At 38.5% G+C, this 14,322-nt stretch overlaps 1 protein-coding gene across 3 annotated transcripts in view; it reads right to left on the bottom strand.

Moving 5' to 3' along the window:
- The window catches only part of LOC128644897 (uncharacterized), a 109,452-nt gene that overhangs the window by 92,648 nt on the left and 2,482 nt on the right, over window positions 1-14,322 (bottom strand). For 2 of the 3 annotated variants that reach the window (XM_053697555.1, XM_053697547.1), the window contains exons 2-4: window positions 11,054-11,809; window positions 6,782-6,852; window positions 6,298-6,609 (exon numbers count right to left, since the gene is read on the bottom strand). In XM_053697555.1, coding sequence (XP_053553530.1) covers window positions 6,298-6,609; window positions 6,782-6,852; window positions 11,054-11,789 — 1,119 coding nt within the window. In that variant the 5' untranslated portion in view covers window positions 11,790-11,809. The remainder of the gene's footprint in view (window positions 1-6,297; window positions 6,610-6,781; window positions 6,853-11,053; window positions 11,810-14,322) is intronic. The other variant, XM_053697562.1, reaches the window with a different exon arrangement.

Below are 14,322 nucleotides of genomic sequence, written 5' to 3'. Positions count from 1 at the left end.
TAGCATTTAAAGTTCATTTCAAAGCTTTAAAAATAATGTATTAGGTGTTACTTATGACAATTTTGAGAGGGGCCTGGAACCTAACTCCCTCACTTCCCATTGACTTACATTATAAACTGGGTTTCAATTTACAACGGTTTCAATTTACAACCATTCCTCCTGGAACCTAACCCCGGCGTAAACTGAGGGCTCCATATATACACACACACACACACACACACACATACAGTGGATATAAAAATTCTACACACCCCTGTTAAAATGTCAGGTTTCTGTGATGTAAAAAAAAAAAAAAAAAAAAAAAAAGACAAAGATAAAATAATTTCAGAACTTTTTCCACCTTTAATGTGACCTATAAACTGTACAACTTAATTGAAAAACAAACTGAAATCTTTTAGGTGGAGGGAAGAAAACAAAAATGGGGTTGCATAAGTGTGCACATAACTGGGGATGTAGCTGTGTTCAGAATTATGCAATCACATTCAAAATCATCTTAAATAGGAGTCAGCATACACCTGCCATCATTTAAAGTGCATCTGATTAACCCCAAATAAAAAGTTCAGCTGCTCTAGTTGGTCTTTTCTGAAATTTTCTTAGTCGCATCCCACAGCAAAAGCCATGGTCCACAGAGAGCTTCCAAAGCATCAGAGGGATCTCATTTTTAAAAAGGTATCAGTCAGGAGAAGGGTACAAAAGAATTTCCAAGGCATTAGATATACCATGGAACACAGTGAAGACAGTAATCATCAAGGGGAGAAAATATGACACAACAGTGACATTACCAAGAACTGGACGTCCCTCCAAAATTGATGAAAAGACGTGAAGAAAACTGGTCTGGGAGGCTGCCAAGAGGCCTACAGCAACATTAAAGGAGCTGCAGGAATATCTGGCAAGTACTGGCTGTGTGGTACATGTGACAACAATCTAACGTATTCTTCATATGTCTGGGCTATGGGGTAGAGTGGCAAGACAAAAGCCTTTTCTTACGAAGAAAAACATCCAAGCCAGGCTACATTTTGCAAAAACACATCTGAAGTCTCCCAAAAGCATGTGGGAAAAGGTGTTATGGTCTGATGAAACCAAGGTTGGCGCAAAAACAATACTGCATATCACCAAAAGAACACCATACCCACAGTGAAACATGGTGGTGGCAGCATCATGCTTTGGGGCTGTTTTTCTTCAGCTGGAACTAGGGCCTTAGTTAAGCTAGAGGGAATTATGAATAGTTCCAAATACCAGTCAATATTGGCAAAAAACCTTCAGACTTCTGCTAGAAAGCTGAACAAGAAGAGGAACTTGATCATTCAGCATGACAACGACCCAAACCATACATCCAAATCAACAAAGGAATGGCTTCACCAGAAGAAGATTAAAGTTGTGGAATGGCTCAGCCAGAGCCCAGACCTGAATCCGATTGAAAATCTGTGGGGGTGATCTGAAGAGGGCTGTGTACAGGAGATGCCCTCGCAATCTGACAGATTTGGAGTGTTTTTTGCAAAGAAGAGTGGGCAAATCTTGCCAAGTCAAAATGTGCCATGCTGATAGACTCATACACAAAAAGACTGAGTGCTGTAATAAAATCAAAAGGTGCTTCAACAAAAGTATTAGTTTAAGGGTGTGCACACTTATGAAACCATATTTTATTTTTATATTTTTTCTTCCCTCTACCTAAAACATTTCAGTTTGTTTTTCAATTGAGTTGTACAGTTTATAGGTCACATTAAAAGGTGGAAAAAGTTTTGAAATGATTTATCTTTGTCTCATTTTTTTACATCCCAGAAACCTGACATTTTAACAGGGGTGTGTAGACTGTATGTATGTATGTATGTATGTATGTATGTATGTATGTATGTATGTATATATATATATATACACACACACACACACACAGATATACATATATAAACACACATACATACACACTAGTCCTAAAGCCTGTGTACACGGGCCATTTTTTACAGTACAGTGGTCCCACCCCTTGCTAACTCTCTCTCTCCCCACCTCTCTTTTGCTCTCTCTCTCTCTCCCCCCACCTCTCTTTTGCTCTCTCTCTCTCTCCCCCCACCTCTCTTTTGCTCTCTCTCTCCCCCCCACCTCTCTTTTGCTCTCTCTCTCTGTCCCCCTCCTCTCTTTTGCTCTCTCCCCCTCCTCTCTTTTGCTCTCTCCCCCTCCTCTCTTTTGCTCTCTCCCCTTCCTCTCTTTTGCTCTCTGTCCCCCCCCCTCTCTTTTGCTCTCTGTCCCCCCCCCCCCTCTCTTTTGCTCTCTGTCCCCCCCCCCTCTCTTTTGCTCTCTGTCCCCCCCCCCTCTCTTTTGCTCTCTGTCCCCCCCCCCCTCTCTTTTGCTCTCTGTCCCCCCCCCCTCTCTTTTGCTCTCTGTCCCCCCCCCCTCTCTTTTGCTCTCTGTCCCCCCCCCTCTCTTTTGCTCTCTGTCCCCCCCCCCCTCTCTTTTGCTCTCTTTCCCCCCCCCCCTCTCTTTTGCTCTCTGTCCCCCCCCCCTCTCTTTTGCTCTCTGTCCCCCCCCCCTCTCTTTTGCTCTCTGTCCCCCCCCCCTCTCTTTTGCTCTCTGTCCCCCCCCCCCTCTCTTTTGCTCTCTGTCCCCCCCCCCCTCTCTTTTGCTCTCTGTCCCCCCCCCCCTCTCTTTTGCTCTCTGTCCCCCCCCTCTCTTTTGCTCTCTGTCCCCCCCCTCTCTTTTGCTCTCTGTCCCCCCCCTCTCTTTTGCTCTCTGTCCCCCCCCTCTCTTTTGCTCTCTGTCCCCCCCCTCTCTTTTGCTCTCTGTCCCCCCCCCTCTCTTGCTCTCTGTCCCCCTCCTCTCTTTTGCTCTCTGTCCCCCCCCCCCCTCCTCTCTTTTGCTCTCTCTCTCCCCCCCTTTTGCTCTCTCTCTCTCCCTCTTTTGCTCTCTCTCTCCCAATCACAGACAAACTGAACGTCATTTTAGGACATATGGTGAGAACGACATGTGCTGACAACTTACCCTGCCTAAACCCTAGCTTCTATCTTGTATTAGACTGAGACATCAGATTGGGGGAGACTGCTTTAACCGCTACCTTACCTGCTTCCTTACTAATTGGGTTTTCAGCTGCATCAAGGAATTTCCTCGACACCTATGGAAGTGCAGTTTAATAATGATGGAATAACTCTGTGGATTTACATAACCCGAATCCGGTGAATGGGTGCACACAACTGATAGGGAGCTCCCTATATATAATAATTTTTTCTCAAAGGGTACCCTTTATTTTCTGCTGTGAACTTTCTTATTTTTTTGATATCGCTGAAGTGGCTTATATTACTATATCTTTGATGTAACTATTGGAATAATTACGATAAGCAATTATGTATTTGCTATACTATTAAATGGTGTGTTTAAAGCATTTACTATGGTATTCTCACAAATTTTATTAATATGACCATTAATAGTTTGTGCCAGGCAAGGGTATACTTTTAAACCTCCAGTGGAGGGAATATTTTTATTGCCTCTTACTGTTAGTTTAACCGTTCTTCCTTATTGGTAAATATTTAAATTTTCATATACCTCTGTTGCACTGCACACTTGCCTTGGTCCTAATAATAGCAAGTGTGTATTAACTGGGTCTAATTAATTCTGGTACACACTAACATATATATATATATATATATATATATATATATATATATATATATATATATATATATATATATATATATATATATATAATATACACACACACACAAACATATATACATTGCTCTCTCTGGATTTAAAAGTTTCCACAAGCTTTACTGTGTGACGTTTTGAGGTTTTCACCCCTTCCTCAGACAAAGAAACGGTAAACAATGAAACAATATAAAGACATACATAAGCCCCTCCCCCCACTGCACCACCAATTACATGTTTAGCCTATTAACATTTCAATCAATTTGCTTATTTCCATTAGCCATATGCTGATTCAGTAATAAGCCAATAAAATACAATACACCAACAATGCAAATGTGACAAAAATATATACACATACATGTACAGAGTTTATGGTAGTTATGTGTATACTATTTATACCTGTATATGCCCTTGCTACAGCTCATATTATGCTGAATGTGAAGCAGGGAATAGGATAGGATTGAGGCTGATTAAATAGTTTACTGATCATACCGATTGGCCCTTTATCTACTAGAGCGAGACAGAGAGAATTATAGTGTGTACCATTATGTATATATACACGTCTCTATACACATTTCTATACAGCCACATATAGGGTACCTGTACTAGCCGTGTTTGCAATGTGTAGGAAGCCTAGGACGCCATCCATATCATTTACACAGGAGCCTCGCCAGTTGATTTCGCTGGGCTAAAGTGGGGTCAGTTTGTAGTACCCACCAGTTCTTTCTTATACCATCCGCCAGTAGGTGAGATGTGAGTCCAAAAGTAGTGGTCATCGTAACCCTCTCTTCTGTGTTCCGTACCCCCTTGCCAATGAGTAAAGATTCCTGATCCATTTTAATGACATCTTCCTTAACTGATTTTATTAGTGGTTTTGCATATCCTCTCTTAAGGAATTTCTCTGACATCTCCTGAGCTTGCATGGATGCCTTGCCTGGTCAGTGTTTATATAGACATGTATATATACATAATGGTACGCACTATAATTCTCTCTGTCTCGATCTAGTAGTATGGCCAATCAGTATGATCAATAAACTATTTAATCAGCCTCAATCCTATCCTATTCCCTGATTCACATTTAGCATAATATGAGCTGTAGCAAGGGCATATACAGGTATAAATAGTATACACATTACTACCATAAACTCTGTACATATATGTGTATATATTTTTATGTCAAATTTGCATTGTTGGTTTATTGTATTGTATTTTATTGGCTTATTACCGAATCAGCATATGGCTAATGGCAATTAGCAAATTGATTAAGATTTTAATAGGCTAAACATGTAATTGGTGGTGCACTGGGGGAGAGGGGCTTATGTATGTCTATATTGTTTCATTTTTCACTGTTTCCATGTCTGAAGAAGGGGTGAAAACCTTGAAACGTCACACAGTAAAGCTTGTTGAAACTTTTAAAACCAGAGAGTGCATTCTTTTCATTTATCTATACTATCGCTGATGCACCCTGGTGTGAATATATATATAAAAAAAAAACAGCAGGTAAAGGGTTAATGAAAAATAGTTGAATTGAAGCTGTTTAAATTTAAAGTGGAACTAACAGGAAACACATTATTGTGTACAACTAAGTCCTTGGATTTAACAGCAACTTAAAGTTGACAACTCCCACACAACAAGTTGATTTATCCCATAAATATCTATTTAAAAAAAATTGTGCTTTTATTCCCTTTCAAACATTTTCTTTTAGATGGAACAGAAAAACAGGGTACTGTGTCCCTTTAAAAAAATATTAGCTCTGTTAAATGCTTACTCATTTGAAGATTTTCTATACACTATAGACACATAACTATACATGGTGTAAAAGTGATATTCACTTGAGTAGTATTAAATATGCACAGTGTAAATCGTAATTTAAGTACACTGGATGTGTAAAAAGCAATTCCTACTTATAAGTAAAATGGGCTGAACATGGGCGTATATGAAATTGTCTCTCTAATCCCAGGGTAATTCTGTAAATATTTGCGCACTACGGATCTCACAGTTTTTAAAACGTAAACCAAAAGGTGGCAAGCTTTCCTCAAAACACTCAAAATACTTATAACCCTAGTAAAAAAAAAAAAAAAAAAAAAAAAAAAAAACACTGCATACTAAAATATAGGTGATTGTAAGATGCTATACGCAGAAAGCTGTGTAAGGTTATTTATATTGGCTACAGTAAGTGCGCTCCCTAATTAATTTGCTCTACAGAGTGAAGTGTCCCTTTTCGACTGATCACCATTATTTTCATTTCACCTGCAGGGACTGCGCCTTTTTTACATAATGTCCATCAGGGCAGCCCCTGCACGGGTTGGCATGAAAAACCATGTCTGATCTGGCCTATAGTGTCTGCTTGTAAGGTAAACACTGCATTCTGTTTAATGAAAAAATAGATCAGTTTAACCCCTTCAGGATGGACACATTTATCCAAATTAAGATTGTAAAGGAAAAAGGAAGCACACGATTGTCACTGTCTGCGTTGCTAAGCATGTCCCCCAGTAAGATTAATCAGAATTTGTACACTGTAGGGAGCAGAACGCCGCAAAGTTAGGACGTTCCAAGCCGTCCTAAGAGTGTTATAGCCCAGCGCTTCTAGGACGGCATGGAACGTCCTAAGGGCATGTAGAGGTTAAAGAACATTGATGTGTCTACAGTGATAACAGAAGTACCAACCTCGAGGGGGGAAGCCCAGGCTGGGGATCCATCTGGCAGGGTTTCCTGCAAAGGCTCCTCCCAGAGTGCACAGGATTCAGGGAGCATACTTTCTCCACCTTCCTCCATGTTCGTCCAATACTGGAAACCACTAGTGACCCCACTTACACGCAGCATACTATCTGGTGCTGGGCCAGACACATCTGCTGCTGTAGAGCTGGGGAGTATCATCTCAGGCCTAGCAGGAAGAACAGGAGATGCCAGGACCTCAGTGGAAGAGAATTTAGGCTCAGCAGATGAAAGCGGTGTGGAAACTTTATGAGAATCTGAAATCTTTAATAAAAAAAAAAAATAAGTATATAAGTGATAAATAGGTCTATGGGTATGAACATTTTCTGGGTAACTGTTAAAAAAAACACAGTAAAAAACATACAAAACGCATAAATTACATTATTATACATTTATAGTTGGGATATGTTAATGCATTAATAGATTTCAACGTTACCTGCGAGTTTGAATTTGTTTCCAGGAATTCGATCAGGCTCTTTAGGAAGGTAATGTTACTTTTGTTGACAACTGAGGGGACAGAGAGAGAATGTAAGGCATTAGTGCCAAAACAAAATGAAAATTTGAAGCGCAAGCCTCGATTACACTAACATTCACTTTACCCACAGCCAACCCCCACTAGATCTTATAACTCTATAGTAAAAGGCTGTGTCATAAGTTGCGTAAAAAGAGGCACGCTTAGTCAGTGTGCTTTAATAGTTAAATGATGGATATCAATGCAGTCTCAGGAGTATAAGTATTAGCTGCAATCTGTTGATCTTGTTATTTATTTTAAACATTTTGTGAGAAAACACTATCTTTACAGGATAAGGAAATAAAAGTTTATATAAAACATATGTCTTTCCTTATCACAATGTAAGCCTTTAATTCACATTTAAAACTGTTACATTTGCACTCACAAATGTTTTTCTTTCAAGAATTCTCAAAATCTCAGACCTCATATCAATTTTGTTTCCAGATGTATTTGCCAGATACAACTCTGCACGCAACCTGGCCAAACAAGTCTACTTCTCCTCCCTTGCATCGTCTCACGCATCCAACCCCAGAAAGCTGTTCTCAACCTTTAACTCTCTTCTACGTCCGCCTGCACCCCTACCCACTACCAACCTCACTGCGCAGATTATTGCTGATCAATTAAAAAATAAAATTGACACCATTAGAAAAGATATCTGCACCTCACACCCCTCAAACCCAGCAATCCTACACACCCCTTCTATTAACAAACCTCTTCGCTACTTCCCTCCTGTAAAAGAGGAAGAAGTCTCTGTACTCCTATCCTTGGCTCATCTCACAACCTGTCCCACTGGACCCTATTCTTTCACAACTTCTTCCCTCTCTCTCTGCTTCACTAACCCCCCTACCCTAAATCATCTATTTAACCAATCTCTCACCGCTGGCACATTTCCTGATACATTCAAGCATGCTTCAATCATACCAATCCTAAAAAAGCCCTCGCTTGACCCCTCCACCCCTTCTAACTATCGACCGGTCTCCTTACTTCCCCCTTTGCTTCAAAATTATTGGAACGACTAGTCTGTAATCAGCTAACTCAATTTCTCACAACTCCTTACTTGATCCACTACAATCTGGTTTCCGCCCTAAACACTCAACATAAACCGCTCTTACTAAAGTAACAAATTACCTGTTATCAGCTAAAGCAAAAGGCCACTACTCCTTACTAATTCTTCTTGACCTGTCCGTTGCCTTTGACACAGTTGACCATCCTCTCTTCCTAAAAATACTTCATTCATTTGGAATCTGAGACACAGCATTCTCCTGGTTTGCCTCATATCTCTCATCACACTCGTTTTAAGTTTCCTTTAACAACATATCTTGTGATTCTATGCCTCTCTCAGTTGGAGTACCGCAAGGCTCTGTCTTGGGTCCCCTGCTTTTCTCTCTCTATACATCCTTCCTTGGAAAACGTATAGCCTCCTTTGGATTCTAGTAGCACTTATATGCTGATGATAACCAAATCTATCTTTCCTCTCCTGATATTTCTCCCTCTTTACTCAACCAGATTTCCAACTGCCTCTCTGCAATTTCCTCTTGGATTTCTTCACACAACCTCCAACTCAATCTTTCCAAAACTGAGCTCCTTCTTATCCCCCCCTCTTCGAAAAAACATCCAACACCTGACATTTCTTTGATGGTTGGAGACTCTTTTCTCAACACCTTACCCCAGGTCCGCTGTCTTGGGGTTACACTTGACTCAGAACTCACATTCAACCACTTACCAAATCCTGCCGTTCACACCTACGCAACATTTCCAGAATTAGTCCCTTCCTTACTCAAAAAAACTAAAAAAATACTTATTCATTCCCTCATTTTGTCACAGATTGATTATTGCAATCTACTTGTAAATGGCCTTCCAAAACACTGCTTATCTATTATGAATGCTCCTGCTAGACTCATCCACCTCCACCAAGTCGATGATCTACATCAGCTGCTCCGCCCTGCCAGTCTCTACACTGGCTCCCCATACACTCCAGAATACAATTTAAAGTATTAACCCTAACTTACAAATCACTCAACAGTCTAACTCCCAACTATATTTCCTCTCTCATCATGAAATATTCCCCATACTGTCCTCTTCGATCAACCTCTGACCTACGTCCCTCCACTCCTGTTATCTCTACGTCCTACTCCCGTCTCCAAGACTTCGCACATGCTGCTCCTGTCCTCTGGAACTCTCTACCCCGCTCCATAAGACTGTCTCCAACCTTGTATAGCTTCAGACGCTCCTTGAAAACCCACCTATTCAGAGAGGCTTAACATGTTTCCTCCATCTCTCATCCTAACCAAACTAATACATGAAGTGCCTGACTCACTGCTGCAACTAAAACCAATGTGACAAGCTACCCCCAACCTTATGTCTCTCCACCCTAAACCTGTAGACTGTGAGCTCTCAGAAGCAGGGCCCTCTTCCTCCTGTACTAGATTTATTTAGTTTTGTTATGTTTTGTATTTTATCACAAATCCTTGACATTGTATACCCCTATCACTGTACCCAGCGCTACGGAATTTGGCGGCGCTATAAAAATTATAATACTACTACTACATCAGTATTTATAAATACATACAGAAAGAGAAGCAATCTGCCAGGAACGAACAAGAGCTCGGCTTGTTCTATAGCCCGGTCACCACCTAAGAGTAGCTTCTTTTTTAGCCCATAGAACAAGCTACTGAGCTGTTTTTTCTGGTAGAGCACTTCTCTTTCTGAATGTATTAACAATATAACTCAGGAGAAACCAGACGTGAACTCTTTGTCCAATGTGATTAGAGAAATATGGCTGCACCTCACTGACGAGGCTAAAACAATTTTCTAGGGTTGTTCAGAGAGGGTTGCCTAGTATTTCGGGGCTGGACTGAACTTGTTAGGTGGGATCAGACTGATATACTTCAGAAAAATGATCTACTGTGAAAAGCACAATTGGGCTAAAAGAGGCTTCTACCAGGTGGTAACTCACCATAGAACAAGCTACTGAGTTGTTGTTCGTTCCATTATCAGTATTTATTACATTGAATGGGTCTGTTTTCCATTACCTCGTTCTACATATAGGTTGAAATTACACACAGAGTTCACCATGGGTGTTTGTAGAAAAACAGATAAAATCATTAGACTACCTCACATTATTTGTGCATTATTTATAAATTAATATTGTAATTAATATTGTATGCATAATTTAGAATAAGGGGTGTAGTTAAACACTAAAAGGTACCTGGTTTCCATTTGTCTTATTTATATTTCTGGTAGTTTCCATATGGTTGTGTAGGTTTTTAGTCTTTTGTAGAATGGCTTCTATCCAACTCTAAAATTGATGATCACCTTGTGCTCAAGAAATAAAAGTACCTGAACCTTATAACCGCACCTAGAGGGAACCCTCAAGTCTAATATCTCACAATATCAAAAAGGTATTCTCAGAATATTTTCTGTATGGTAGGTGGAAGAAAAAAAAAAAAACACAACAGACACCAATAGCGCATTGCTGATTTGTAGCCAACTTGAACTTTGCTATACTATTTTATTATGTCCATTTAAAGGCGTGGAAATTCTGAAATTAAAAAAAGGACAACTGTACAAGTATGCACAGTCTTACAAGCTATAGCTCATAGACAAATATCTGGGACTACAATTCCCACAATACTTTGATGCCAACTCAGCATGTCTTAATTTATATGTGTAACCCTTTATATCCCAGCAACCATAGCACCATCTTGATATGTTATTTTTTGGGGGGGGGGGATAAATAAAAGCAAATTGCCAAAAATAGTAAAATTGTATCTTTTAATTTTCTTTTTTTTTTAATTGAAGGGAAAAAAAAACACATAGGTATAAATGATGTTTAGGGCTGGTAAACTGATAATTATAAAATATTGCTGTGCAAGACAAAAAAAAAAATTGACGTGGAAAGCAAAAATATTTAAAAAAAAAAAAAAAAAAAATTTTTAGCCTAGGTGTAAGAAATGCTCAGCACTGAAGGGGCTATTAGTAAGTGGCCTAATAACACATTTACCTTTCCCCTCAATGGTAAACTACATATTATGTATTAAAAAGGTATGGAAACTGAAAAATACACAAATTTAATCCATCAGAATTAGTTGTCATAATGGGTCACTGATAAATAATGCTTCCAGTAGTTACATATGAATGCTTTGTAGACACCACAAGTGTACAACCTCTCAGAAAAATTAAATAAAGCAATCTCACCCATATTACATCCCTCTGGTCCGATGACATAATCACCTTCCCTTGTGATCCCTTGTCCACAGTGAGACAGAACATCATTCTGCTCCTCAAGATTCTGAACTTGTCTCCTTAGCTCCTGGTTCTCTTTCTCCAGTTCATGGATCTTCTGCTCTCTCAGCACAGCTGCATCATCTCGAGCAGCTAGGATCTCATTCAGCTCTGCAACCTGCCCCTCAAGTTCCCTAACCAACTCTGCATACAGTGCAGTTACTCGACTACCTGGAATTGTGACTGAGCAGTGTTCCCTTTGCTCTCCACGAACCATTTGGAGAACTGATGATTTAGTCCTGCTTGTTGTCCTGCCATCATATTCTGAAGAGCTCAAAGTTTCTCTCTGAGGAGCATTCATACGTCGGGCAGGAACTGGGCAGCACACTGGTCCAATGGAAGTTCTCTGGCGTTTTCTGCAGGTAGGATCCTCAACAGATGAATGCAGAACAGATGGCGATGAACCACTCGAACACGACACATGAGGCAGTGGTATTTTATGTGGCGATGACTGTACTGGAGGAACAGAGGAAAGCGCACATTGTGTCACTAACTTAGTTTTATGTATTTCCTGTGTACCACAATCCTGGTGAGAATGGAAGGTACTAGTTCCCAATGCAGCATCTGACAGATCATATCTGCGTTCAGCTTCTGCTCTTACAGTTTCTGAAGTACCGAAATCCATGGGCCGAACTGGCAGTGACATCATCTTAAAAACACTTGCATGACCTGCCAAGGATACCAAGAGAAATCTAGTCACACAAAGTTATATAAGAATTTAAGTGTAAAACAAGATGGTTGTGTAATCATTTCTATAATGAAAGTGTATAATCTCCATCAGTGAAAGGTCCTACTGCCTTATGCATCGGCGGACTAGCGATGACCAAATGAGTTTGTTAGAAAACTTAAATTGTTCAATTTATAGTATTTTTCTAGCTGAACAAGGGTAGGTTAAAGGAATAGAATGGTCAAAACTGAAATAGGCATGAATGCATTTAAATTTTAAATAGGTGAAAAAAAATGCAATATACTTCCATTAGCAAATATGCTTCTAGTAAAAGTTGCTTTAAGTTTTCAGCATCATACACAAATATGCTGCTTTTATTAGCTTCATTCTGTTTATATCCTTTGTTGAAGCAGCAACAATGCACTACTGAGAGCTAGATGAGCACATCAGATGAACCAATAACAAGGAGGCATATAGGTGCAGGCACAAGTAGTGTATTAATGCTACTGAGCCTACCAAGGTATGCTTTTCAACAAAAGAATACCAAGACAAAGAAAATTAGATATAAGAAGTAAATTGTAATATTGATTAAAATGGTATGCTCTATCTGAATCATGAAAGAAAAGTTTTGGATTTCATGTCCTTTTAGGGGCATTTAAACCAGGAAGGTATGCTTATACAAATAATATTTACATAGCAGGGGTTTTTTTTTAGGATTTATTTTTTTTACTATAATTTTTTTACCCTCTGATTGGTGAGCCAACATGATATTTTCTACCTGGCTGTATGTATGTATGTACGTACCTCTCTCTCGTATATATAACAAAAACTCTGCAATATACTTTTATTCTTTTTTTGTCCCCTTTTCCTTGAATACTATTCTGAAATTGTGAGCATTTCAGTTCCTGTTAGAAATGGAAGTGCAGAACACGGTTATATTCCACAGTCATTGGCTGCACACTCTAATGATCTTTTTATAACTGTCACTAATGGGCCACAGCAGAGAAGGTAACCTAAGTAACAACATGGCTCTCGTTAGACTTTAAAACTTTACACTTACGTTGTCACTATTCAACAACTAATTAAACTTAAAAAAAATACATCTACATGTTATTCTCTGACTAATCTTTTCTTTGAATGCATCATTCTATCTAGTATTTATTTAAATTTTAGTGTTTAATGTCCCTTTAAATAATTGTTTTTCATTATTTTTAGGGCAGTCAGGTCTGGAAAATAAAACTAAAAATGGGAATTTTAATATGGCTTACAGCAAAGCTGACTTTCCCCTTTTTAAGAAGAATGGATGGGCATAAGGATTATCACAGGTTATAAAGATGATTGCAGTATGTATTTTTCTCTATTTCCTTGGCATAGAAGTTCCAAAGGATATAGCAATGGGGGGGGGCTGTTTTTCTAACACCAAACCAGAGATGAACCTGGGAGTGCTTAACAAAAAACTTATTCTATTTTTTTTTTTTTTTATTCTTTATTGACCAAATATATACTGAAGACATTGCATACGATATATACACAGTGTGCAATAATATGTTACAAAACTAGCAGGTATATAATTCTTGTTCAAATATTTTTTTATCTTTTTATAAAAACAATATGATTAAAAAGAAAGAGAAAACAAGAAAGGGAAAGAAAGTAACTGAAAAATAGTTAATATTGGAATGTACATAGATTATGAACAATAAACAAAACGGAACAAAATAGCAATATCAGATCTGTTGTGTGTGTATATTATATATATATATATATATATATATATATATATATATATATATATACACACACACACAGTATTTGTCTTATAACAGGTATTTTATTGTGGTCATGATAATAAACTAATACACCTTAATGTTTTGGGAATTTCAATGCAATGTATGAATCCCAGTAAAACATGAAACTATGATAAATTACATTACGTCTAGTCTTAAAATAATTATATTCTTCTAGTCTCAACATTACAAGTTTCTATCCAACAGGCTATCATATTTATTCTATATTTTTAAAATATAAATTCTGTCCATCATATAGCGTTAAAAAGAGGAGCAATCCAGAAGGTATAAGTTAAACTTTAAGAAGATACGAATGAAAAAGTTCTTCAAATAAAAGTAATTCATAGTGTTAGGTAGATATTATGTAGGAAGACTGATTAATATCCTTTAAATCGACAGTAAGTCCAAATTAAACTATCATGATTCAGATAGGACATGCATTTTTAAACAACTTTCCAATTTACTTTTATCATCACATTTGCTTTGTTCTTTTGGTATTCGTTGTTGAAAGCTAAACTTAGGTAGGCTAATTTGCTAATTTCTAAGTCCTTCAAGGCCACCTCTTATCCAAGTACATTTTGACAGATTTTCATAGTTAGAGGATGTTAGTTCATGTGTGTCATATAGATAACATTGTGCTCATGCCTGTGGAGTTATTTATGAGTTAGCACTGATTGGCTAAAATGCATGTTTGTCAAAAGAACTGAGAAAATGGGGCAGTTAGCAGAGGC

This window comes from Bombina bombina, chromosome 1 (genome assembly GCF_027579735.1).
Source record: "Bombina bombina isolate aBomBom1 chromosome 1, aBomBom1.pri, whole genome shotgun sequence".
Lineage (NCBI taxonomy): Eukaryota > Metazoa > Chordata > Amphibia > Anura > Bombinatoridae > Bombina > Bombina bombina.
This window is presented reverse-complemented; position numbering and strand designations above follow the sequence as displayed.